This window comes from Aphis gossypii, chromosome 1 (assembly GCF_020184175.1).
Source record: "Aphis gossypii isolate Hap1 chromosome 1, ASM2018417v2, whole genome shotgun sequence".
In the NCBI taxonomy this organism is placed as follows: Eukaryota; Metazoa; Arthropoda; class Insecta; order Hemiptera; family Aphididae; genus Aphis; species Aphis gossypii.
In genome coordinates, this window is record NC_065530.1 from 2,770,397 (window position 1) to 2,792,855 (window position 22,459).

Sequence of the window (22,459 nt, forward strand, 5' to 3'; positions counted from 1 at the left end):
CGCCCCGCTCTTTTCTTCCATGACATTTTGCGAATTTCTAGGGTCGACCGAGCAATCCCCGGTCCCGGGACCCACCGCCCACCTATCTAATGTGTCGGCGGTTGCTGTATACTTGTCTGTGGTCTGTCCATTGATACTTAAATTTGCATTATAATTTTCTATTGACGACGCCGCCGCCGACGATTTTACCCTTTTTTCCCTGACCATATGTTTACGATGGGCACTGATAACTCGTATCACCATTCTCAACATGGCAACATAATGTAATGTAATTAGGGCGTACAATTTTTTTCCTAACGTTGTTTTTTAATAAGTACAGTATACACTAAACACCTACTTTTTTTTATTTATATTTTTACGTTTTATCACCTTCCAATAATAAATAATAATAATATTTATGATTGTTATTTTTTTTCGAGTATTGTAGTATTGTTCACTCACATTTCTCTTCTCAGTTATAGATATTGAATGTACAATTCAACCATTTAGCATACGATAATGGTTTGTAACAATTATTGTTATTAACTTATACATTGAAGTATTAAACTATAATAAGTAAAAAAAAAAATATGTGAAATGTATGTAGCTATTGAGATACACATATGGTTACACTCGCATAAGCACATACACATTAAATTATTTTGTTGATGCTCCTAAACATCTATTATATTTGAACAATTGCATATATAAATATATATATATATAAAAACAATCTACTAATTGATTAAGTTAAAATTTTTTTTTATATATTATTTATAATTGTTTTTATACTGTTCAAATAATTATTATTATTAAAGACACCTATATATAAAAATAAGTTTCATGTCTTATGTGTTTGGTTACATAACTTAAACTATTCCATTAAACAATATTTTAACCCATATAATATTTAATACAATTCAAGTCTTCATATTGATAGCAATTTTAATTATGTTCATACTTGTGAGTTTACTTATACTTTCTTAAACTTTTAGTTCATAGACTTCATAAATTATCTTTAATGGCACCAGCTGAAGAAGAAAAAGATGTGTTGGGTTGCACATGCAACTTGGCTCCCTTTGATGTTCCAAACAAATATTTTTCAAAGCCACATATTGAAGCATTTCTAAGAGGATTAAATAGTTTACGAAAGAACAATGTTTTCTGTGATGTGCAACTTGTTTCCAAAGGATTTTGTATTAATGTATGAAGGAATTTAATTAATTTTTTAACTTGTCTTTTAAGATTTATTTACAAATTTATATTTTATATAAATTCAAACATTGTTATAGGCACACAGAGCTATTTTGGCTGCCAGTAGTCCATATTTTTATGCTATGTTTACTAATGGATTATTGGAAGTTGGTAAAAAATCTATTGAACTTCCTTCAGTTTCTCCCGATGTACTTGAAACACTTATTAACTTTATTTATTCAGGTAAAAGAAAACATTTATACATTATATTTATTAAGTATAATAATAAATTTAATGTTTAAAATTTAAGGAGAAATAAATATTTATCAAGAAAATGTAGAAGAACTAATGATAGCAGCAGATATGTTAGAACTTAATGATGCTGTAAGCTGTTGCACTGAATTCTTGAAAAGTGAATTAGATTCATCTAATGCTGTTGGACTACTTAGGTAATGATTAAAAATAATGTATTTGTATAATGTTCTAATAATTTTATCAAGTTGTACTACATTATATGTATTATGTTTTTTAAAAGGTTTGCAGATATGCACAATTTTACAGTTTTGCACAAATTATCTAAAGATTTTATATATGGAAATTTTGTTCAAATTTGTGAAGAAGATGAACTGGGTGATTTGTCTAAAGACCAATTTATGAAATTTCTCAATAGTGAATATCTGTGTGTAGATTCTGAACAACAGGTTAATCATACAATTTTTTTTATGGTTAATTTATTGCTTAGTATACTAAGTTAAGTTTTTATTTAGGTGTTTCGTGCAGCTATGAAATGGATTAAACATGATCTCTCTGACCGTCGTCGTTACATTTTTGAAATTCTTTCATGCATACGTATACCTTTAATGAGTACCCAATTTTTAGAACGTGAAATTAATGATAATACAGATGCAAGCTTAAGAGTTGCTTTACGTTCTATTTATACCGACATAGCTGAACGTATTGGTAATTTAGTAGCTTTGCAAGTTGAACCACGGCTAGGAGCAAAAAAAGATATATACATATTGGGTGGATCTAAGAGAGAAATATGTAGTGCTTGGTCTCGATATTCTGAGTCTACATTTGAATCTGTTGTCAAATTCAACACCTTTAGGAAGTAAGTGTCTATAATTTTATTTTATTTTTCAACTCACGATAATTGATATGCTTCATTTTCATATCTTAGGGAATGGTGTGATATAAAACCAATGAATATTGGTAGGATTATGCCAGGAGTAGCTATACTAAACGGATGTATATATGTTGTTGGAGGTGAAAACGAATCACTAATCCTTTCAAACGGGGAATGTTATAATCCTATTGAAGACAAATGGACTTCTGTTGCTGGGATGACTGTTCCACGATGTGAATTTGGAATGGCTGCGTTAAATGGATATTTGTATGCAATTGGAGGATGGGTTGGAGATGATATTGGCGGTTCTATTGAAATGTAAGTTTTAATAATACTACTGTTAAATTTGTTAGGATTAAAATTATTAAGATTGACTTTTGTCTATAGCTATTCACCATCATTAAACCGATGGACAATGTGTAATAGCGTGCTACCTGAACCACGATTTAGTATGGGAGTCGTGTCATTTGAAGGTGTTAAAAATAATAATTTAATAATGTATCAAAACTAACTTATTTCAATTATAATTAGGTTTGATTTACATCGTGGGTGGATGTACTCGCACTAAACGACATCTTCAAGATTTATTGAGTTATAATCCAGTGACTGGAGAATGGTCTATTTTAGCACCAATGTTGGTTCCACGTAGTCAAATGGGAGTTGCAGTTTTAGATAAACATCTTTATGTAGTTGGTGGTATTACCAGCAATAATGAAGTGTTAAATTTGGTTGAGCAATATGACTTTGAAGAAGTAATAATCATTTGCTAACTAGACATATTAAATGTTTTAATATCTACAATATGTTACAGAATACTTGGAGTTTTGTAACCCCAATGAAGGGTAAACGTGCAAGTCCAGCTGTTGCAGCTGCTGATGGAATGTTATATGTAATTGGCGGTGATATAACGCACACAATTAATTCATACAGGTCCCAAATTACTATATCTACAGTGGAGAGATACAATAATTCTACTACACAATGGGAAGATCTACCTTCACTTCCAGAATCTAGAAGTGAGGCTGGTGTTGCTGTATTGTAAATTATAAGCACAAATTCATCAGCGTACATATATTTTTAATTTTTTTAAAGAAATGTATGTATAATAATTATATTATTTATGTTTGTTGTTATTCTATAAGTTCAAAAAAGAACGCACACTTATTTGTTTTATACCTGATCCTAACAATAAAAAAACAATCAATACAAAACATCAAATATTTATTAAATTAACATTAATAGATAACACTGTAATCATCGGTTGTGTATACGATGTCGTTTTCTGTTTTTTCTACCATCTTCTAATCTTTTCCGCTTCCCACCACTTTTCTTTTTTTCCCATTCTAGTTGTTTTGATGAAGCATTGTCTCTGATTAATATGTCATCTCTTCCGCCGGTTTTTTTTTTGCCAGCTGCGTCCAACATGGCTGCAAATTTTTCAGCAGGTACAGCTAGATCTGCCAAATTCTTTGACTTTCGTGGAACAACAAATTCATCATCATTGTCATCATCACTTTCAGATTCCTCTATGGGCTGTTTCACTTTTTTAGATTTAGCTTCCTTCTCAAAACCACGTGAAAAATCATACTTTTTCTTTTTCTTAGTACCCATCATGCCATCTAATAACTCATTAAAATCATCACTATTAACACTGTCGACATCACTAAAACCATCTTCATCAGAATTTTCTACATTTTTATTCTGTTTGGGTCTTTGTTTTAAGTATTTGTATAAGAATACTTCATCTAAAGGTATTTGTTTCTCTTCGTGTCTTAAATATTCTTCACTTACTACAGACATGCTCTTTAAACCTTTAGGGGCATAGTGTTTTCTTGAAGTACCAACTGATCTAAATAGTTCTTGGTTTTCTTCACCCTCGCCCTGTCCTTGTCTCGGTTTTTTAGGATTTTTAAATGAAAACCGATCAAGAAAATGTAATAAGGTGAAATCTGCTAGAGGGTTGCCATCATAGTATATAGATTTACCAGATATTAATCGCTTAGCAAAAGTTTCAACAGTAGGATGATAGTGTCGACTTAAAGGAATAAGTTCAGCTAAAACTGCATGTTCACCTCCAGAAAACCTTGGATTTCTAGCAGTATAATCATAAAAATTTCTAATTTCTCGTTCCTTTGGCCCTTCTATTAACTGTGGTTCTTTTATTATTTGAGGAGCTTTAACATGATACCAAGAAGATTTTAAAGGCGCTTCAGTTGAGTCGGTCAAATTTGATTGTACATCAAAATATTTTTCTTCTTCAATTTCTTCATCTTTAATTTTATCATTTAAAATAGCTAGTGGTTTTGGAATAATTTCAGTTTCAACATCTTCAAATTTAGATTTACCGAGTATACCTTTATGTTTTTTCATTAATCGCGACGACATGCAAAATATTCCAGTAACCAAAGGAACTGGACAATATAAGCACATTTGAAATATACGCTTCATAAAAGCTACCATACGTTCAGGACATTTATCATCCCAAATGGATTTGTAAATTAAATGAATACATATAGCTTGATGTGAAGTAGTGATCAAATTTTCGTCAAATATTTTTTTATATAGTGCACTATAGTACCTATCATTATTTTCCAATTGCCTGATCAACAATAAAGCTTGTAAAGATATGTTAAATGGAGCTAAATGGACAATTTTGTACATTGTTTGTATTTGTTCTGACTGAATACCACTTCTTACATGAGGATACGATTTATTAACACCGACTAATAAAGCTCCGATAAGTCGAGAATCAATTGCTCCGGTTTTTACACAAGCTTTGAAAAATGACAAATAGAGTTCAATTACTTCTTTTGCCATTTCTTTAGTGTCAATTTGAGTTAAAAAACAAATACCATAGTATTGAGCTCTTTGTTTGATGTTTGAACGAAATAGTAATTTTCTCACTTCTTCAAAAACAGTTAGATTGAGATTTGAACGGTGTTTCAAAACAAGTCGCAATGTATACATAGCTTTTGAAGCGACCTTATGAACTGTATCACCAAATTTGTTAACAAGGTATTTAATGATCTGCATTTCACATTCAGTGCTACTGATTAATAATTTGTACATGGCTGAAATACTTTTTTCTCGATTTACCGGTACTGAGTCTAATCCAACAGTGCTTAGAGCTTCGACAAAACCAGAATACAAATTCTTCAGTTTTTCTTCAAATAACCAAGAGCTAAGCAACAGCTTACGTTGTTTCAAGTCATCTACTTTCGACAACTCGCTCAACGGTTGATGTTCAAAAGGTAACAATTCGGTTTTCAACAATACTCTGGTGAACAATTCCGTCAAGGAATCAATGACAAGAGAACATTGTTGTTTTTTGCCGATTTTTACCATATGCACCAGATTCTGCAATGCGGCGATGTTGTGCAATGGATCTTCTTGGATCTTTATAGTGAGTGCAGCAATCTTGTCTGAATACGTACCTTGTTTGGCGATTTCGGTTATCCATGATTTTTTCTTATCGGTCTGCGGCTGATGTTCTAATACTTTTTCCGCTTCCAATCGCAGGGCTTCAATCTCGGATGCTGAGAGTTTGGTGCTATTTCCGAACGACGGTAAGCTTTCGTACCATTTAGGCAAGTCGATGTCATCGGCATCTGAGTCAGAGTATAGCTGGTCATATCCATCATCACCTTCCAACTCGCTCTCTGTCTCTGATGAACTCATTCTTATATCGCGGATTGACTAATATCTAAACATGTAAAAATAAGAAATTTGCCAAGATAATTTTTTACTTTTTGATGTTACCTAGGTCAATTTGTATTTTGAATTATGTTGACTGAAATTGATTTCAATGTTTTGGATAATGTCATATTTTGTTATCCGATTTTTAAAAATCAAGCATGTATATTTTTTGGTTACTTTACAGTGTGACTGTGAACAAAAACCAAAAATATTAATGATTTGATGATAAGAAATTTGCGTTTAGTGTTGACATATCTTGTGATTACTGATTATATTCCGACTTCTCACGTGGGTACTGAAATAGTATATTATAATATATAGTTGATAATTTTTTTTTATAAACAATTTATAATTTTGTACTTACGAGTTACGACTTACCTATTATTTATTAAATATTATTATTGTGAATACCATGCCATGTTGTCTGTTTATGGATAACTGTTGACTGTTCGCCGTTTTGATTTTTGCTTTGCATAGGAAGTGAAAATAATCATAATGGAAGACAATATAGTTGTGAAAAAAGTCGAAGGTGGTAGTATAATAAGTCATCCGCCACTGTTTTCTGAAAATGGAAGGTTAGTAAAAATATATATGATATTCATTCTATAATAATTAGTCAACGGTATTACTTTGATAAATATGTATGTAATTGAATGTCCATCTAAGATATAAAATATAATTACCTACCTATTTAATTCATAAATTGATTTTATTCTTGATAAAAATTGATTGTTGTTTTTTGTTATTGAAGAATCAAGTAGTATCTTTTTTGGAATTCGGAAAAAAAATATAACAATTTTTAATTATAAAATACATTTGATGTACATGATTCCAATTAAATATGATGATATCTAGGTTTGTCTAAATACAAATATCATGATGCTTATTTTTTTGATTTTCTAAAAAACCGCTGAAGAATTTGAATAACATTTTAAACGATCACATCAATATTCCATTTTTCTATCTAGAGATATACTGCTTTTTAAGGTTTTACTGACCCCATAAAAATAACATTGGCAATCTCATAGGTAGTTTCCAGTTTTTACTTGGCTGATATTAATATACATTTATTTTAATTGTATTTTATGTTTAATTATAATATATCTTGTCATTAAATATAGATTCATCTACGTGGGCTGTGGTGCAGATATAAATTGTTTTAGTGTAAGCTCTGGAAAATTAGTTGCCAGTTACACTGCTGATCAAAATTTTGGTAGAATTGTTAGCTTGTGTTTTCATCCTTCTAATGATAAACTCTTAGTTGCTATTCACTTGAATGCTGTTATTGTGTTTTGGGATTTGATTGGAACCCAAGCAGCCAAACTTTCGAAGCAACAAGTAATACACTTTAAGCTTAGTATTTATAATTTCAATAAATATTTATTATCGTGTTTTTTTTAATAGGAATTAAATTTAAAAAAATATCATGTAGTAAGTGCAAAATGCTTGTCAAGAACTTATTGCTCTTATGATGTTGATTGTATTATTGTATCATATAAATTACCAGAAATTAATAACAATGATATCAATATTGGTATATTTTCATTGGAAGAAGGGACACTATTACACAAGTTTGATGAAAAGTAACTAACTTAACCATTAAAAAAAAAAATTGTATTTAATGCATCATTTTTTTTTAGTTTGGAGAATTTACCACACAATTGGTCGATAGGAGGTTTTGAAGATGTACCTTATTTTGCATTTGCTAATAAAAATATAATATATATTTATAATTTGTTAAATTATAAAAAAAATAAGTATGTTAACTATAAATAAGATTATTTAAAAAATATTAAATGAATATTAATATTTATTATTAACTGACATTTTTCTTGATAGAATTAAATTAGGGTCAGATAGAACAGTAACTGTCGTACAATGCCATCCTAATTCCAATATTTTAGCAATCGGAGATAACACAGGAAGAATTGTTTTGTATTATAATGTAATGCATAAAAATACAAGATCACAAACTGTTTACCATTGGCATACACTTCCTGTAAATGATGTTATATTTACCAGTAGTGGTAAGATAATAAATATTTTTAACAAAAAAAAAATACATAGTGAATTTAATATATATGATTGCAGGTAACAATTTTTATAGTGGAGGTGCTGAAAATGTTTTGGTTAAATGGTTTTGTGAAAATACAGAAACCAGACATTATTTACCTAGATTATCAGCCAATATTGTTCATTTATCTGTTACAGAAGATAGCCAATATGTAGCTGTTTCTACACAATGCAATAGTAATACTACTTAATCAAAAATATTATTTAAATAAAGACATCCAAATATTTATTAACTTTTATTTTTTAGGCATTATAATAGTGAACTCACAAAATCGTATACATTCTGTTATACAGACATTCACTTGGGGAGTGCATGCTTCAAATGTAAATATTTTAACTAAATATTATTTTTAACATTTTTCAATACTTTTAATTTATTTTAGGCTGATGAATTTGAAAAAGTCTTTCCAGCTGGTGTTGCATTCGACAGTCGTTCAAGATCCCTTGTAACTAATGGATTGCCTGGTCACATTCAATTTTTTTCTCTTGACCAATCACAATTAGCATTCAATGTTAGTTTTTATTCTTTTTAAGTATATTGTTTGTATTGGTAGGCAATCGTAATGTAATTCTTGTTTATGTATTTTAACAGTTGGATATTGTATGTCAAAATTTTACGACCAGAACAAGAGATCAAGGTGTATTCAATGCTGATGTTTGTTTATTGGCAATAAGTGATGATAGTTCATGGCTAGCAACAGTTGAACGAAGACCAATTGACGATAAATATATAGTAGATGATGTTCTGAAGTTCTGGACTTTCAATGAAAAATTGCAAATGTAGTATACTAATATAGTAATATCTATTTTTTTAAATTGTTTTTAAATAAAATTTGTATTTTTTTTTAGCTATAAATTAAATACTTACACAAATTCTGTAGATAGAATTTCAAAATTATGTTTTCGTCCATCAGTAGATTCTGATGGTTTACATATGGTTGCTACATTGCATGAAAATATGTATAAACTTTGGTCTCCTTATAATTTATCGGAAGACGAAAAAAGTAAATATGAAAATATTTATTGATATTTTGATTAATACGTTGACTGCCCTATGACCTCCTGCAGCTATCTGGAGTTTTCAAATTTTATACATTTGTGACTGCTGGTGCCCATAGTTCATCATTACTGCTATGCCACATGACCTCTGGCAACCATAAATTAATTTGGTTTTATATTATTAACTGTTCTATGGCACTACAATAATGCACTAAAATAAGGACCCCGGCATAGCATAAATCATTACCATAACAAAAACATATTGTGTTACTGCCGGCAGTCGTATGGCAGTCAATGTTTTAATGTAGTTAAAATAAATATTGGAATGCTATTTTGCATATTTACTACATCATTCATTGATGAATTTATATTTAATAATTTTTAGATCCAATTAAATCATGGCAACATGAGTATACGAGTAAACTTTACCATAATCAACCATTACATGCAGTTAGTTTCTCTGAAGACGGTTGTATATTGGCAGCTGCTTTTGGGCCAAGTATAGTTTTAAAAGTTCTAGATGACACAGATGATTTCAAAACGAGTCTTACTCATGGATTTGAACATATCAGGTAAATTTATTTAATTACTCAAGTTAAATTGTATTTGTATTTTTTATTTTGCAAAACTAAAAAATAAAATAAAGATCGAACAGTAACTGGTTTAACTCTTGTAACAATTTCCATGCCTATTTTTTTTTTTTTCATTATTATTTTTGTTTTTGCTATAATATAATATAGTATTATAGTATAAATGTCTTACTCTATTGATATTCTTATGTATTGTTATTCATTGTATACTTTTATTTTGATGCTTATAGATTTTTAGAGTTTGGTAAAAACGCGAGCAGTTGGATGCTTGTTGCTGCATCAAACACAAGACTTTTGATTTGGAATGTGCTTAGTGAGACATTACTTACAACTATTTGGATTCAAGTTGAAAGATTAATTGCTGATCCAATGTCAGAATATATGGCTATTTTCACTACTAATAATGATTGTTAGTAAACTATGATTTGCATCAGTTTCATATTTTACTATTATATTATTTAATATTTATTTTTAGTGTTCGTTTTCACTCCAAATAGTAAAAATATTGTGTATAAGAAACAAAATATATTTGGAAAAAATGACAAAAGTACATCTATTTTGTGGGCATTATTTGCTCCAAAGTCAAATCATCAGAATGGACAACATTCGTCATGGTTAGACAATTCTACACTATACATGTTGACCAACCAACAAGTAATTTATTGTCTTTTACAATGAATAATGAATAAATGTACTAATCATTCTAAACTCTTAGGAACTTTTAAAGTTTGAGAAGACTGACACTCTCCAAAAAATGATTGAAACTTTTGTGGATGACAATTTTACTAATCTAACACCTTTAGGACGTATTATTTCTAACAAAGAAATTAGCTACACCACCAATAATACGAAAAAAATCCCTGAGTTTGAAACGTTAGTTGATGAAGATAAATCAGCATTTGAGGTAATTTAATAATATTACTTATAGATTTAACAAGCTTATATTTGGTGATATATATATATTTTTTTATATAGATACTTGAAGAGCCAGCTCATTTGATGTTACCATTAGAAACTCATCTTGAACGTATTTTACTTGCATGCTTAAATACATAAGTAAGTTTATTAAATAAAAAAAATATAGTTAAATAATTTATAGAATGAAGTGTAAATAATAACTAATTGAACTTGATTTTACTTTTATTTTATTACGTAAATTACATTATTATTATTTTAATCATTTGTATTATGTGACTTCAATAAATAAAATATGTGCATTTAAATTTTAACTGTCCTAATAAATAAAATAAATGTTAGACATATTACCTATATTGGAAAATATATTGTTATTCACCTATTGTTTTACTAATTTATTATTTCATCTTGAATTCACATTTTGACGTCTTAGGTCTTTTTAATTTGGGAATTTTAACATTGCGCATACGTATTATGAAATAGTAAATAATTTCCAAAAAACTTAATATACTTGCTCCAACAAATAATGCAACAGAACCTCCCAATGAAACTGTAAAATACATTTTAACAAATACATTTTGAAAAATACAAAAATACAATTCTTTGGTTTTCTCTATTTGCATATTGTTGAGTTCTAACATACAAAAAGTTTATTGAAGTAATTAAATGAAGTTAAATATCATAAGCTAGATAAAAAAAAATGATTCAATCAATTGTCTTTGGTATTAGTTTATGACAATTATAAAAATATTATTAGATAGTATTCATTTTGAATCTAATTTAATTAAAAAATTGTATTTAATAATGAAAGTTATTTTATTTTTAATAATTTATAACCGAATCTGTATTAAGTATCAATATTTTATATCAATTGCAAATGCATTTATTTCAATTTTCCTCAGTATGTTTAATGATTATACTAGCACTTATCCTATTTCATAATTATGTACAATGAAACTTCCATGTAACTAAGTCTTGTGGGGAATAAAAAAAATTATATTTATAGATGAATTCATTAAATACAATTACATATTTCATATTCTATATTGTATTAAAACTAAATATGAAACATCTTATTATACATACATTCTATTATTTTTTAATTTTTAATTTGAGGAAACAGTTTTGTTAACTTCCTTCATAAACACACTTTCATTTGTTTTCTATTGCTGATGAGTAAAGATTCTTACATACACTTGCTTCATTATGTTTTCATGATTTTTTGACATGTTTGAAAAAGAACTTGTCTAAATACTATATTTTTTGATAGTATCTTTTTTTAACGCCTTTACTTAATTTAAAGTTTAAAATTTATTAACAATTGATAAACATTTATGTTTTGACATTTTTTTTTTAATGTAAAGAAAAAAATTGAGCATACGACTATGTTTATGTTAATATGGGAACTGCAACATGTAGCAATGCAGTAAAGTTAACCGGCTTGCCTACCAATGTCTTATCTTTATCAAATACAATAAAATTTTAGGTGTTTTAGAACAATATTTATATTACTATTTGACAGTGATAATACTTACGAAAACAAGTTTGTTATCGATTAGTATATTCTTTAACTATATAAAAATCTCAGATTCGTTAAATAAAAATGTTAAATGGAAGTTTCACTGTATAATAAAATAACCTTATACATTTCATTCTTTAAACAGTTTTACCTAAGACATCTAATCTTCCTCTAACAACATTGCGTTTAAGTCGCTCTGCTGGTAATCGGTCCATCATTAATTGTATAATTGATTCATTTTCATTAGTTCTATAAAATTAAATATTTAAATATTTTATTTTTGAAATTTATAATCAAACTTACATAAATGATTCAACTGTTATGACATTTATTTCAGCTTCAATACAGGAAGGTACACATTCACATTCTAAACCTGGACGCTTACTTTTCTTTTTTTTTAACACTGATAATTCTGCATAATGTGTATTTAAACATATAAGTCCATTTATATCACATTGTTCACTTGCTTCTATAGAAATACAATAGTATTTTATGTATTATTATTATATATTTTTTTATATGATTTTAGGAAGACATACTACTGTTTGGCATTAAATGGGAAGTACAATTACACATTTCTAGTTGCTTTTGACGGCGGCAGTTTACAATGCAAGAACTATAACTGTATTTTGAACTGACTTTTAAATAATTCTCAAAAGGAAATCTGCATCTAAACTTGTGTAAAAATATTGTAACATGACTATCAACAATTTATTTAACTAACAAATCATTAAATAAAATTATATTTTGTTATAAATAAATGAAGATAGTTTATAACATTAATCTATTTATTATTCTAATTTTATTTATTTATCAACCATGAATGTAACAAAACACATGTTTATTATTAGTTTTTTGAATACTAATAAGTAAATAGTAGGTGTTAGTGAATTAATATTTTTGTCATAGAAAAAAATGTACTCACCTACGTTGTGAAATTCCAACAAATTTGACTTCATCTTCATTTTCAATGTCTTTAATAACAAACTTATATTGTTTAAAAATACCCATCATGGCATGTAAAATGTCAGTACTTATTGTATTATAATATGGTACGTCTACTACTGAGTGAATAAAAACCTATGTTATACATAGTAGAGGTTTAATAATAATTATTATTAAAGCCCTATATTTTCAAATTGTGTAAATATAATGCATAGTTTAAACTTCAAAGTATAAATTTTTAGTACAAAAATTTGGCTGTTGTGAACAGTGTTAGATTGGCATAATATTCATTTTAATTACTTGACTAGGCGATGATAATTTTATAAGTAAATTGCCCGGACCTGTTTCCCGGTTTGAATACATGTTAATGAAATCATCGGAATCTGGCCTATATAAATAAATTAGTATTTGGAATTATATAATGTGCTATGTTACATAATTTTTTTTTTTTAATTATATTTTATACTAACGATTCATTTTCCATTGTAAGTGTGTAACAAATTCCTAGTTCTGTTTCAGTTAGAACAAAATGCTTACAACAGTCAAAGTGATGATTGTTGTTCCAAGTGCAATTTAAAAACACTTCATTGCAAGTACTTCTCGTCTAAATAAAAATTGAATAAATGTGTTATATTATTTCAAATTACCTAAATGTATTATATTATGTTACAACAATTTCTGTTAAGTGTTATTCAAATGCAAATAATTAGTTAAAAATTTAAAATCAACGACTACTCACAGACATTGCTATTTTACTGAAATTATTTTTCGGGCAATTATATTGTCCAGTCATACAAAATTCATTGATATAATAGGAAGTTCCTTTGAAGTAAGTTATCTCCTTTACAATCTCGTCCAAATTGAAATTCCTATTGTCACCAAATATCCTATACGCAATATCAATCATTTTATTTAGTAAAATAATTATTACATGACTTTATAACACTCTAGTCCCAGTGCAGTGGTCCCTAACTGATTATTCAGAGACTACAACTAAATTTTCACGTATTTTATTGTACCTTAATTTTTTCACATTAGGCCACAGAAAACGGTACTTACTTTATGTAATGGGTTTTTTTTTTTTTACAAAATTACAATACATTAATTTTTAGGTACCTAGTAAAATGTTTAAGGACGTTATAATGAGAATGTTGGAATGAGAGACGAATTGTGATTTTCTTAGTTATAATATATTATTATAAACTTATTGACTACCTATGTTGTATGTATCTGGTATCATAATTGATAATATAGTAAAATAATATTAAATAATTAATGGTGGGACAAGTGAGAATTAAAATCTATTTAACTTGTTTGCCAATTTCTGAATGTTGACAATGTTGTTCGTTTCGCATACGCTGACCGCCGGAAAAGTCGTTTGAAACTCCAACGAGCTGGTTTCCACCACGAAACTAATAGCGTTCGTCTGATACGCATCCCAGGAGTTCATCATCAACAACGCGGAACCAAACCAGCTCAGAATACAACAAATCAACCAAAACAACCTATTAAGATTATAAAATTCGATCATTTTTTAAAAATAGAATTATTTATAATAATACTGAAAAAAAAGGAATGTTTGTAGGTCATAGCTACAGAACATTTTTATGAAGGTGTTAATCTTAATACATTCTTGAAAATTTGGTCCTTAAAATCTTAAATATATTTAAAAATGTTGAATGGTTTAGTATAAATTAAAGCGGGAAATGGGGGTGATTTATCTTGTATAATATGAAATTTATGATGGAAAAATAAAATATATAATTTATTGATTTATGATCCGTTTATAAGTACACTTTAATTTTTAAATATTATCAGAAAATTACATTTTAAGTAAAAAATATAAAGCCAAAATCTGGTTGAAAGAAAAACAGTATTTTTTTTTAATGTACCTATCTATTTACCTTTATCTACCATTTATATATAGTTATTACGCGTAATACGTTTTATAGAATATAGATAATAATTTACTCTTTTTGAATTTTATCGTAGTAACGTTTCTACTCTCGTATTATATTTATATAGTACATGATATAATAAACTCAATTATACTAATAAATATCAATTAAATCTTAAAATTAATCTTTAATATTTTTATTCAATTATAAGAACATAGAATAATTATGCATTTCTACCTATACGGCTATACTATTGTCTATTATTATTTCTTATGAAACTTTGGCTTCTTATACATAATATGCACATTAAACCTATTCGAAGGCTGTAGCGTACCAACTACCAACACGTATAAAGTACTTATACTCACCTTTCCGTCCAGTGACACTTGTCGTTGCTTACATAGTGAAGACCGTGTATGGTCGATTGATCGGCAAATTCTTTTAACATCACTGCTCCTATTTAATATTTTCATATATAATATGTACCTATTGTTCCAGGATGGTCTTTTCGTGATTTATTATGTGGTGAAATACTGAAATCTATTATGGTTTACGCTCTGCACGAGTGGCACTCCATGTAATATAACATGATCTCACTATATTAATATAAGCCCTGTCAATTTGTCACCATCGAAATAATATTATTATTGAAAAAATAACTCGCTAAAGTCCTGTAGATACGATCTTTATTAAATATGCAGATTGCATAGGTATTGCAGGATAGACCAGACCAATACTGTTCACGGTGTTGTATCTATACTTAATAATAACAGTAATTCAAGTTTGAAAAATAGTCACGCTAAAAAAATAAAAATAAATTATGTTATAAATGATAAATGATAATAATTATTAAGTCACACGACATGTAGGTACCTTATCGTGTTGTTTATTGGCCGTTACATATTATTATTATTATAATACCATGAAGGACGTGGTAGTTATAAAATATTATTTATTTATGTACATGTATAATCTATAACTTCATATTCCTGCTACCTCTATGCTATATCTCCGCTCCTGAACAAAATTACTGGAAAATCGCTATTTTTGATTTGCGATTAGTTCGTTCGTTATTAAATATTATTTTAGTAATCGGATTTAATACGCATTATAAAAATCACGAAATATGTTCTTAACAGTATGCGTTATAGTAAAAACCATGTTTTATATAAAAATAAATTATAACTTTTATTCTTTGTCCTTAATAAGTATGAAACAAGTTATTGCAATTTTTATCAATTATTCATTAAATATTAGTGTATAGTTATTAATTTTTGAAAAAATAGTTTAACAATTATAGTAGAATACAGGACACAAATAATATTTTACGTTAATATAATAATTGAGATGGATACTAGAGATGGCAGTAAGGGAAGTACAAGAGAATATCAAGGAATTAACTGCGGCCAAAACCTTCCATCACTAGCATATGCCGACGACGTGGTAATACTAGGCAAAATTGAGCAGGATATCAAAAAAGCAACGGAATTACTAATACAAAATGCAAAAAAACGAGGACTCAACATTAACGAGACTTAAACAAAATATAGACGAATCGGTAGGAACAAAGATCAGAGGCGAAATGCAGCTGGAATACAGGTCGGAGGATATGTGTTTGAGGAGGTAGATAATTTTAAATATTTAGGCACTAACTTAAGTAGCACAAACGACAACCATGAAAAATAAAAAAACGCATAATAATGGAAAACCAATGTTTTTACGCCCTCTCGGGGTTATTGGGGTCGGAGCTACTGTCGAAAAAATCAAAAGAACGACTTTACAGGGTACTAGCTAGATCAGAAATAATGTATGCATGTGAAACAGGGTCAGTCATGTGAAGCTAGCTATCATGAAGAGGAAATTCCTTAGAAAGATTTACGGACCAAAAAGAAACAAAGACTAAACGTACGAAATAAGGTCTAACTGAAAACTGCAGGAGTTATTCGGAAAACCAGACATAATAGCGGAAATACGCCACCAAAGACTGAGTTGGCTTGGACATGTACTAAGGGCTAAGTTAATAGCAAATGCTGTTTTAATATGGATTCCTCAGGGAAGAAGGCCGATTGGAAGACCGAAATAGAGATAGATGGACAAAAATAAAAAAGAACTAAATCAACTTGGGATAGACAATATTATTGAAGCAGCTATGAACAGAGACAGATAGAAGGAGATTTGTTCTGCAGCAATGGGCTGAAAGGAGTAATATAATAATTGAATATAACTTATAAGTAGATTTATATCTTTTGTATCTATTGAAAAACCACCACATCCAACACTAAGTAATAGGTATAAATAATACCTATAGCCATTAATATACTTTAGTCTTTATGTCTACACTTTACATATGTAGTGTATTTAAATTCTAACGAATATAAACAAAATTTAAAACATTAAATAACGAATTATATTAAATTGTACACCTAATATTGTATCATATTTATACTGATATACATTCGTCGGTTTTTACATAGTCACGACCATTTGTGCGTAATATATTTTGACTCTGTACAAAACGTATTATATTAAACACGTTTTTGTGTTAAAAAAAATAAAAAAGAGCACCGTAAAACGCGACTCGAAGGGGCTGTCGGTTGTAACAGTGAGTAAATATACCAATTAAACAAACACGGTATATTTTTATTTTATAGTTATACATACAATAAATTACCTAAACAAGTATAATATACTCACGATAACTATATTATACACATGAGTACGTTTACGTATACTTAATGCCCCCGGTGAACTTTCTCCCAGACTTATATATTTTATACTCACATATGTACCTATATTATACTATTATATGCTTATAGTCTGTACATTGTACACATTATAAAGCAAACGGTTTGTTTACAATCTCGTTGTGATACATATATATATATATGTATTATGTATATTGTGTTAGAACGAAAATGTTTTGTTGTAGGTATTCGTTAAATTATAATTATACTAACGAATCCATGGATAATTGGATCGGTACAATATAGCATTGAAAAACAAATAAAATAATATCGGTGAGGTTAGTATGGACGAATGTCCATACTCTTAAAATATTAAATGTTTATAATCATATAGGTATATCATATTATATAAAATTGAGTTATTACTCATTATACGTATTTTATCATGCGAGACTGCATGAGCTAGGAAATAAAAATATCTGTTTTAAAAAGCGTCAATAACAATTATTATGATTTATATTAATAATAATAATAATAAAATAATTGAATAAAAAATCATTTACCATTTAATGTTTTTTTTTTTTTTTGTATATGAGTAATTGAGAAATATTTTATTTTTTGTGCATAATATTCACAAGGATTATTATTATACATTATATTTAGTAATCAAAAATAAACGAATAATAGGTATAAAATCACACAAACATTTGAGATATATATTATGTGTGTGTGTGTATGTGTGTGTGTGTGTGTGTGTGTGTGTATTATAATAAAATATAAAAGTGGTTGGATATAGACTTATATAAGTATATACAAATACAATGACCCATTGTCGAGCTTTTTAAATAAGTGTACTTACTTATTTTAAACATTAGAATAGATACATAGCTTCAATTAAACTCCGACAGACTTCAAAATCAAAATTTTATGTGAGTATAAACTTTTGTGCATGTAATATGTTATTATATAAATATAGTAGTTATTTAGATACCTTTTCCTTTTTTATAGTTTGGAAATTATTTATATTAAATACATTTAACAGTGTAAACTTACTTTTTGGTGAATAGGCAATATAACATTCGTATAAACATAATATCTTGCATGTACACAAGACGGCGAAAAGATCAATTTTATTAATTGAGTAAAATATGTAATATCATTGATTATATATAGTATATAGTATATATATATATATATTATATATATTATATAGTATACTATATATAATCAATGGTAATATATTGTGATACAACGAAGAGTTAACTACAAAACAATAAATAATTAATAAATTGCTAACATTTATATCTAACTACTAGTAGCTAAGAATTTATGTTTGTTATTTTAATTCGGACTTAAGTGCTAATGGAAATAAAGTAAAACTTTTCGTAAATAGCTTATAATTTAAAATTTCATAATAATTAAAATAATATTGATAAATTTCAATCTATGATATATACTTAGTTGCACTATATTATTTTTGTTCACAATCCAAATGTATTACTTCTTATTATTCGTATAAGATGGAGGGACAAGTTGTTTTCAGATTGAATAACGTTTCATATTTTAAAAAAAAATTTGTGCAGGAAAATATTATTATCATAATTTGTTAAAGTTTTGTACCAGTTCAAATCTTTATAATTTGATATGAGAATATCGAAAAACATGATATTTATGTACTTACGTCGTGCGTTGTATGAGGGCTATGTGCATAAAAAACATAAAATGCCCGTGGAAACGAAAAAAAAATGATATGCCGTCCGATAATCTATTGCAAGGAATTATTATATTTATCGTTTAATAATTTAATCTAATTTTAATCTTAATATAATTTCTCTCCTTGACTAACATAATATATTTTATCTTGATAACCAATATTGTTTAAACCTGAACTCCACATAATCGATACATTTACCCAGTGGCATCACATTCCTCACAAAACTAAATCAACTGTAAAAAGTACGAAAAATACTAGTTCTCCGCTTGTAAATAATATTATAATCGAAGCAGAAAAAAATATTTTTAAAATAACTCCACTAAGGGATGTTTTGCATACCCATTCAACATTTTGAAGATCGACTCTTCCTATGAACAAAAATACTAGTTCGACTTCTGTTTTGCCTATTTTCCGTTTCACCGCTTCAGTGACAATTTTGTCAAATTTAGTATTTAAACAATGTTATACAAAATTAAAGACACATTGAAAAATTACAACTTTCGATTTCTAAAATTTTTCACTGGGGTACACCTCCGGGATTTTCGCAGATTATCGTCATAAATCAATATAATGTTTATCGTTACAGTCGTACGATAGACAGTCAATTAATTATAATATCATAATGTTCGAAACGACGGAAAATCAAAATCAAACGAACGATGAGATCCATCGGTGGGTGGGGGAGGGGGGGAACGTATAATATTATTTTGGACGTGCGCTCTGTCGGTACGCATCGTCGTCGCCACCGTCTTCAGTCTTTGGTGTGCCGGCGTCCGAAGAGTAGGAGAACACGCGCGTATCACACGTCCCGTGTCCCCGGTACCGCGGCGAACAGCCCGCCAGTTTTTACTCGTGTGTTGCATCGCGCGCCAAAATTCAATATTATTATTATAATAATAATCGAGCGTTTAATTATAAACCGTAACCGAGTGCGTCGTGCGTGTACGGATCGTCGTCGTCGTCGTAATTATTAATTTTTATTAATATCATAAATAATATTATTAAAACGCGTTTTTATTTGAGGTGTTCGCGACCGCATTTCGAGCCCGGTGAAGTTTTTTTTTAAATCGTTTTTCACCCTATTTTGGCGTCAGAGTGCTCATCCATACTTATAAACAAGTGAAAAGTGCAAGATCGGAGTCTATTTTCCTTCCGACCCAATCTACAGAGTAAGTTTATATCAATCAATATTAATAGATAATGATAGGTACATTCGGATATTATTTTCGCTTAGTTCGACTTGATTTACGTAAATTTTTCTAAAACCCACGCATTATAATATAGTGAAATATATATATATATATATATGTATACATATATTCATCGATATGTGGCTAAATCTAATTATAGCTAAAACTTTTAGAGGATTTGATTTATAAGAAAAATATATTAAGATAAAAAAGTAAGGTAAAAAGTAAAAAAGTAGGTTCTGCAAACTTATATATAGTGGTATCTATTTTTTTTAAATCTATACTTTAATTATTATTTTTCAAGACTTATGTATTTTTATTTATGAATGAAAAAAAAAATAGTTGAGAAAAAAATTATTCTAATTTCTATTTGAAATTATGAAAATATATTTATGAAATATTATTAATTAATAATATTATTATTTTTTATTCAATTTTTAATTATTATTTATTTTTATCATTATTATTATGAATCAGTAAAGAATTTCTTAACAGTTCGCGAGTAAAGTAGGTAATTTGCAAATTGATACATTAAATATAAATATAATATTTATTATTTATATAGTATTCTTAAAATATTTGTAATATTTTTTTGAATCGTCAATAATCATATTAGAATATGAATTTCTAAAACAGTTATCAATTAAATGCACTAAAATTAAATATTTACACAAGTTTTGTTTGTAGTTGTATACCTTATCACATAAAAGCAAGAAAACCTCAATAATTTATGTTTGCATAATAAAGAAAAATTAAAAATAAATAATTGTAGATATATAAAAAATTTTTCTACTTTTGTTTGCAATTTGATATGAAATGCAATTTAGAACTAATAAGTATATGCACTTTTTAACAATGTGCGTACGTTGTTATATTTTAACACATTCGTTTCAGTATTCTATGTGTATTTTTATTAATTACGGGTTTGTCGCGTAGATATTATCACACTCAAATGTACACCAAAATATTATGTAGTATTATATCGTAATTTACTGAAGAAAAAGTTTGTCGGTAAAAAAATTTCCGTGGGCGGTTTCTTTTAATTTATATGGGTTATTCGTCATCCGTCACACGAAATCTCGGATTCTACGTATGTTATGTACCTATAACAACCTTGCACCTCATCGTGCTCCGTCACGGGATGAAGTCATTTTCTCGGCGTCGATTATTATTGTGTGTAGGTACGCCGCGGCAGGAGCCTTAATCGTAGACAATTACGACGAGACATTTTGGTTGATATTCTAATCATTTGTCGAAAAATTACATTTAAAGATATACGCTGTATTATATAATACAGTATACAATTGTATAATAGAGTACTTACTTCTACAAAACTGAAAACTAAATACATAAATATTATAATATATATAGGTAACTACTACTAGTACTACTACTATATACATAATACATATTTAACGAGCTGCGATCTATAATAGTTTACTAAATAGGCAATCCATTTTCTTTAACACCACGATGGATATGAACAACTACCGTGTGCAAAATTTGCAAAGAACGAATTAAATGACCATTCCACTCCTCGATAATACTCATTAAAGCATTAGTCATATTATATATAAAGTGGCTACTCGCCACATACATTACAGATGATAAGTTCCCGGGTGGCGATCAAAATCGATTAGAATATAATACATACTAATCTAATATAAATAAAAGGTACGTTATCGACGTTATTATAATGGTATAATAGCCATAACTCGTTAGTCATACAGAAGACTACGTGAACGGAAGTGCGTAGTTGTATTCTAATATAGATACCTACACGGCTACACGTAAATTTATAACGCTGACCGACTTTTTTCCGGAAGTTATCCAACGCCCAGCACACGCATTTCCTATTTTCTTGTGGGCAGCCTACAACCATTTTATTTTTTTGCTTGGAATTCGTATTGAACAATTCGTTCAATGTTTAACCTTTT

General features: G+C 28.2%; 5 protein-coding genes across 6 annotated transcripts in view; 3 read left to right on the forward strand and 2 right to left on the reverse strand.

Annotated features, from left to right (window-relative positions):
* Positions 1 to 121: 121 nt before the first annotated feature.
* Positions 122 to 3,440, forward strand: LOC114123185 (actin-binding protein IPP). The gene is made up of 10 exons (XM_027986080.2): positions 122 to 501; positions 975 to 1,183; positions 1,272 to 1,416; positions 1,484 to 1,622; positions 1,709 to 1,874; positions 1,941 to 2,284; positions 2,354 to 2,617; positions 2,687 to 2,772; positions 2,831 to 3,051; positions 3,111 to 3,440. The coding sequence occupies exons 2-10, from the start codon at positions 1,001 to 1,003 to the stop codon at positions 3,339 to 3,341; spliced, it is 1,779 nt and encodes a 592-aa protein (XP_027841881.1). The 5' UTR covers positions 122 to 501; positions 975 to 1,000; the 3' UTR covers positions 3,342 to 3,440.
* A 63-nt stretch (positions 3,441 to 3,503) lies between these two features.
* Positions 3,504 to 6,193, reverse strand: LOC114123182 (CCAAT/enhancer-binding protein zeta). Its single transcript, XM_027986077.2, has 2 exons — positions 6,059 to 6,193; positions 3,504 to 6,002 (listed from the first exon to the last, which is right to left on the reverse strand). The coding sequence occupies exon 2, from the start codon at positions 5,975 to 5,977 to the stop codon at positions 3,554 to 3,556; it is 2,424 nt and encodes an 807-aa protein (XP_027841878.1). The 5' UTR covers positions 5,978 to 6,002; positions 6,059 to 6,193; the 3' UTR covers positions 3,504 to 3,553.
* A 135-nt stretch (positions 6,194 to 6,328) lies between these two features.
* LOC114123183 (WD repeat-containing protein 75) lies at positions 6,329 to 12,874 on the forward strand. Its single transcript, XM_027986078.2, has 16 exons — positions 6,329 to 6,570; positions 7,117 to 7,333; positions 7,400 to 7,578; positions 7,636 to 7,752; positions 7,835 to 8,022; positions 8,087 to 8,245; positions 8,316 to 8,392; positions 8,452 to 8,580; positions 8,661 to 8,848; positions 8,918 to 9,072; positions 9,453 to 9,639; positions 9,888 to 10,066; positions 10,133 to 10,311; positions 10,373 to 10,561; positions 10,633 to 10,713; positions 12,621 to 12,874. Exons 1-15 carry the CDS (start codon positions 6,491 to 6,493, stop codon positions 10,711 to 10,713), a joined length of 2,304 nt encoding a protein of 767 aa, XP_027841879.2. The 5' UTR covers positions 6,329 to 6,490; the 3' UTR covers positions 12,621 to 12,874.
* Positions 10,971 to 15,766, reverse strand: LOC114123186 (sodium channel protein Nach). The gene is made up of 10 exons (XM_027986081.2): positions 15,303 to 15,766; positions 14,347 to 14,541; positions 13,776 to 13,923; positions 13,507 to 13,640; positions 13,337 to 13,424; positions 13,017 to 13,171; positions 12,631 to 12,761; positions 12,395 to 12,560; positions 12,243 to 12,340; positions 10,971 to 11,122 (listed from the first exon to the last, which is right to left on the reverse strand). Exons 1-10 carry the CDS (start codon positions 15,380 to 15,382, stop codon positions 10,971 to 10,973), a joined length of 1,347 nt encoding a protein of 448 aa, XP_027841882.2. The 5' UTR covers positions 15,383 to 15,766.
* Positions 15,767 to 20,078: 4,312 nt separating this feature from the next.
* LOC114123210 (integrin alpha-PS2) overlaps positions 20,079 to 22,459 on the forward strand; it is a 70,059-nt gene continuing 67,678 nt past the window's right edge. For both annotated transcript variants that reach the window (XM_027986108.2, XM_027986110.2), the window contains exon 1: positions 20,079 to 20,501. The gene's annotated coding sequence lies outside the window, so the exon portion shown is untranslated. The remainder of the gene's footprint in view (positions 20,502 to 22,459) is intronic.

What these genes read in the sequence shown, in the direction of transcription:
- LOC114123186 (XM_027986081.2), bottom strand. Translation starts at nt 15,382, where the DNA reads ATGTTAAAAGAATTTGCCGATCAATCGACCATACACGGTCTTCACTAT. An exon ending in CTTACAATGGAAAATGAATC is followed by an intron (nt 13,425 to 13,506) that starts GTTAGTATAAAA and finishes TTATTTATATAG; the next exon opens with GCCAGATTCCGATGATTTCA. An exon ending in GTTGGAATTTCACAACGTAG is followed by an intron (nt 12,762 to 13,016) that starts GTGAGTACATTT and finishes ACACAAGTTTAG; the next exon opens with ATGCAGATTTCCTTTTGAGA.
- LOC114123182 (XM_027986077.2), bottom strand. Translation starts at nt 5,977, where the DNA reads ATGAGTTCATCAGAGACAGAGAGCGAGTTGGAAGGTGATGATGGATAT.
- LOC114123185 (XM_027986080.2), top strand. Translation starts at nt 1,001, where the DNA reads ATGGCACCAGCTGAAGAAGAAAAAGATGTGTTGGGTTGCACATGCAAC. An exon ending in CCAAAGGATTTTGTATTAAT is followed by an intron (nt 1,184 to 1,271) that starts GTATGAAGGAAT and finishes ACATTGTTATAG; the next exon opens with GCACACAGAGCTATTTTGGC. An exon ending in AAATTCAACACCTTTAGGAA is followed by an intron (nt 2,285 to 2,353) that starts GTAAGTGTCTAT and finishes TTCATATCTTAG; the next exon opens with GGAATGGTGTGATATAAAAC.
- LOC114123183 (XM_027986078.2), top strand. Translation starts at nt 6,491, where the DNA reads ATGGAAGACAATATAGTTGTGAAAAAAGTCGAAGGTGGTAGTATAATA. An exon ending in CTGTTTTCTGAAAATGGAAG is followed by an intron (nt 6,571 to 7,116) that starts GTTAGTAAAAAT and finishes CATTAAATATAG; the next exon opens with ATTCATCTACGTGGGCTGTG. An exon ending in TGTTATATTTACCAGTAGTG is followed by an intron (nt 8,023 to 8,086) that starts GTAAGATAATAA and finishes ATATGATTGCAG; the next exon opens with GTAACAATTTTTATAGTGGA.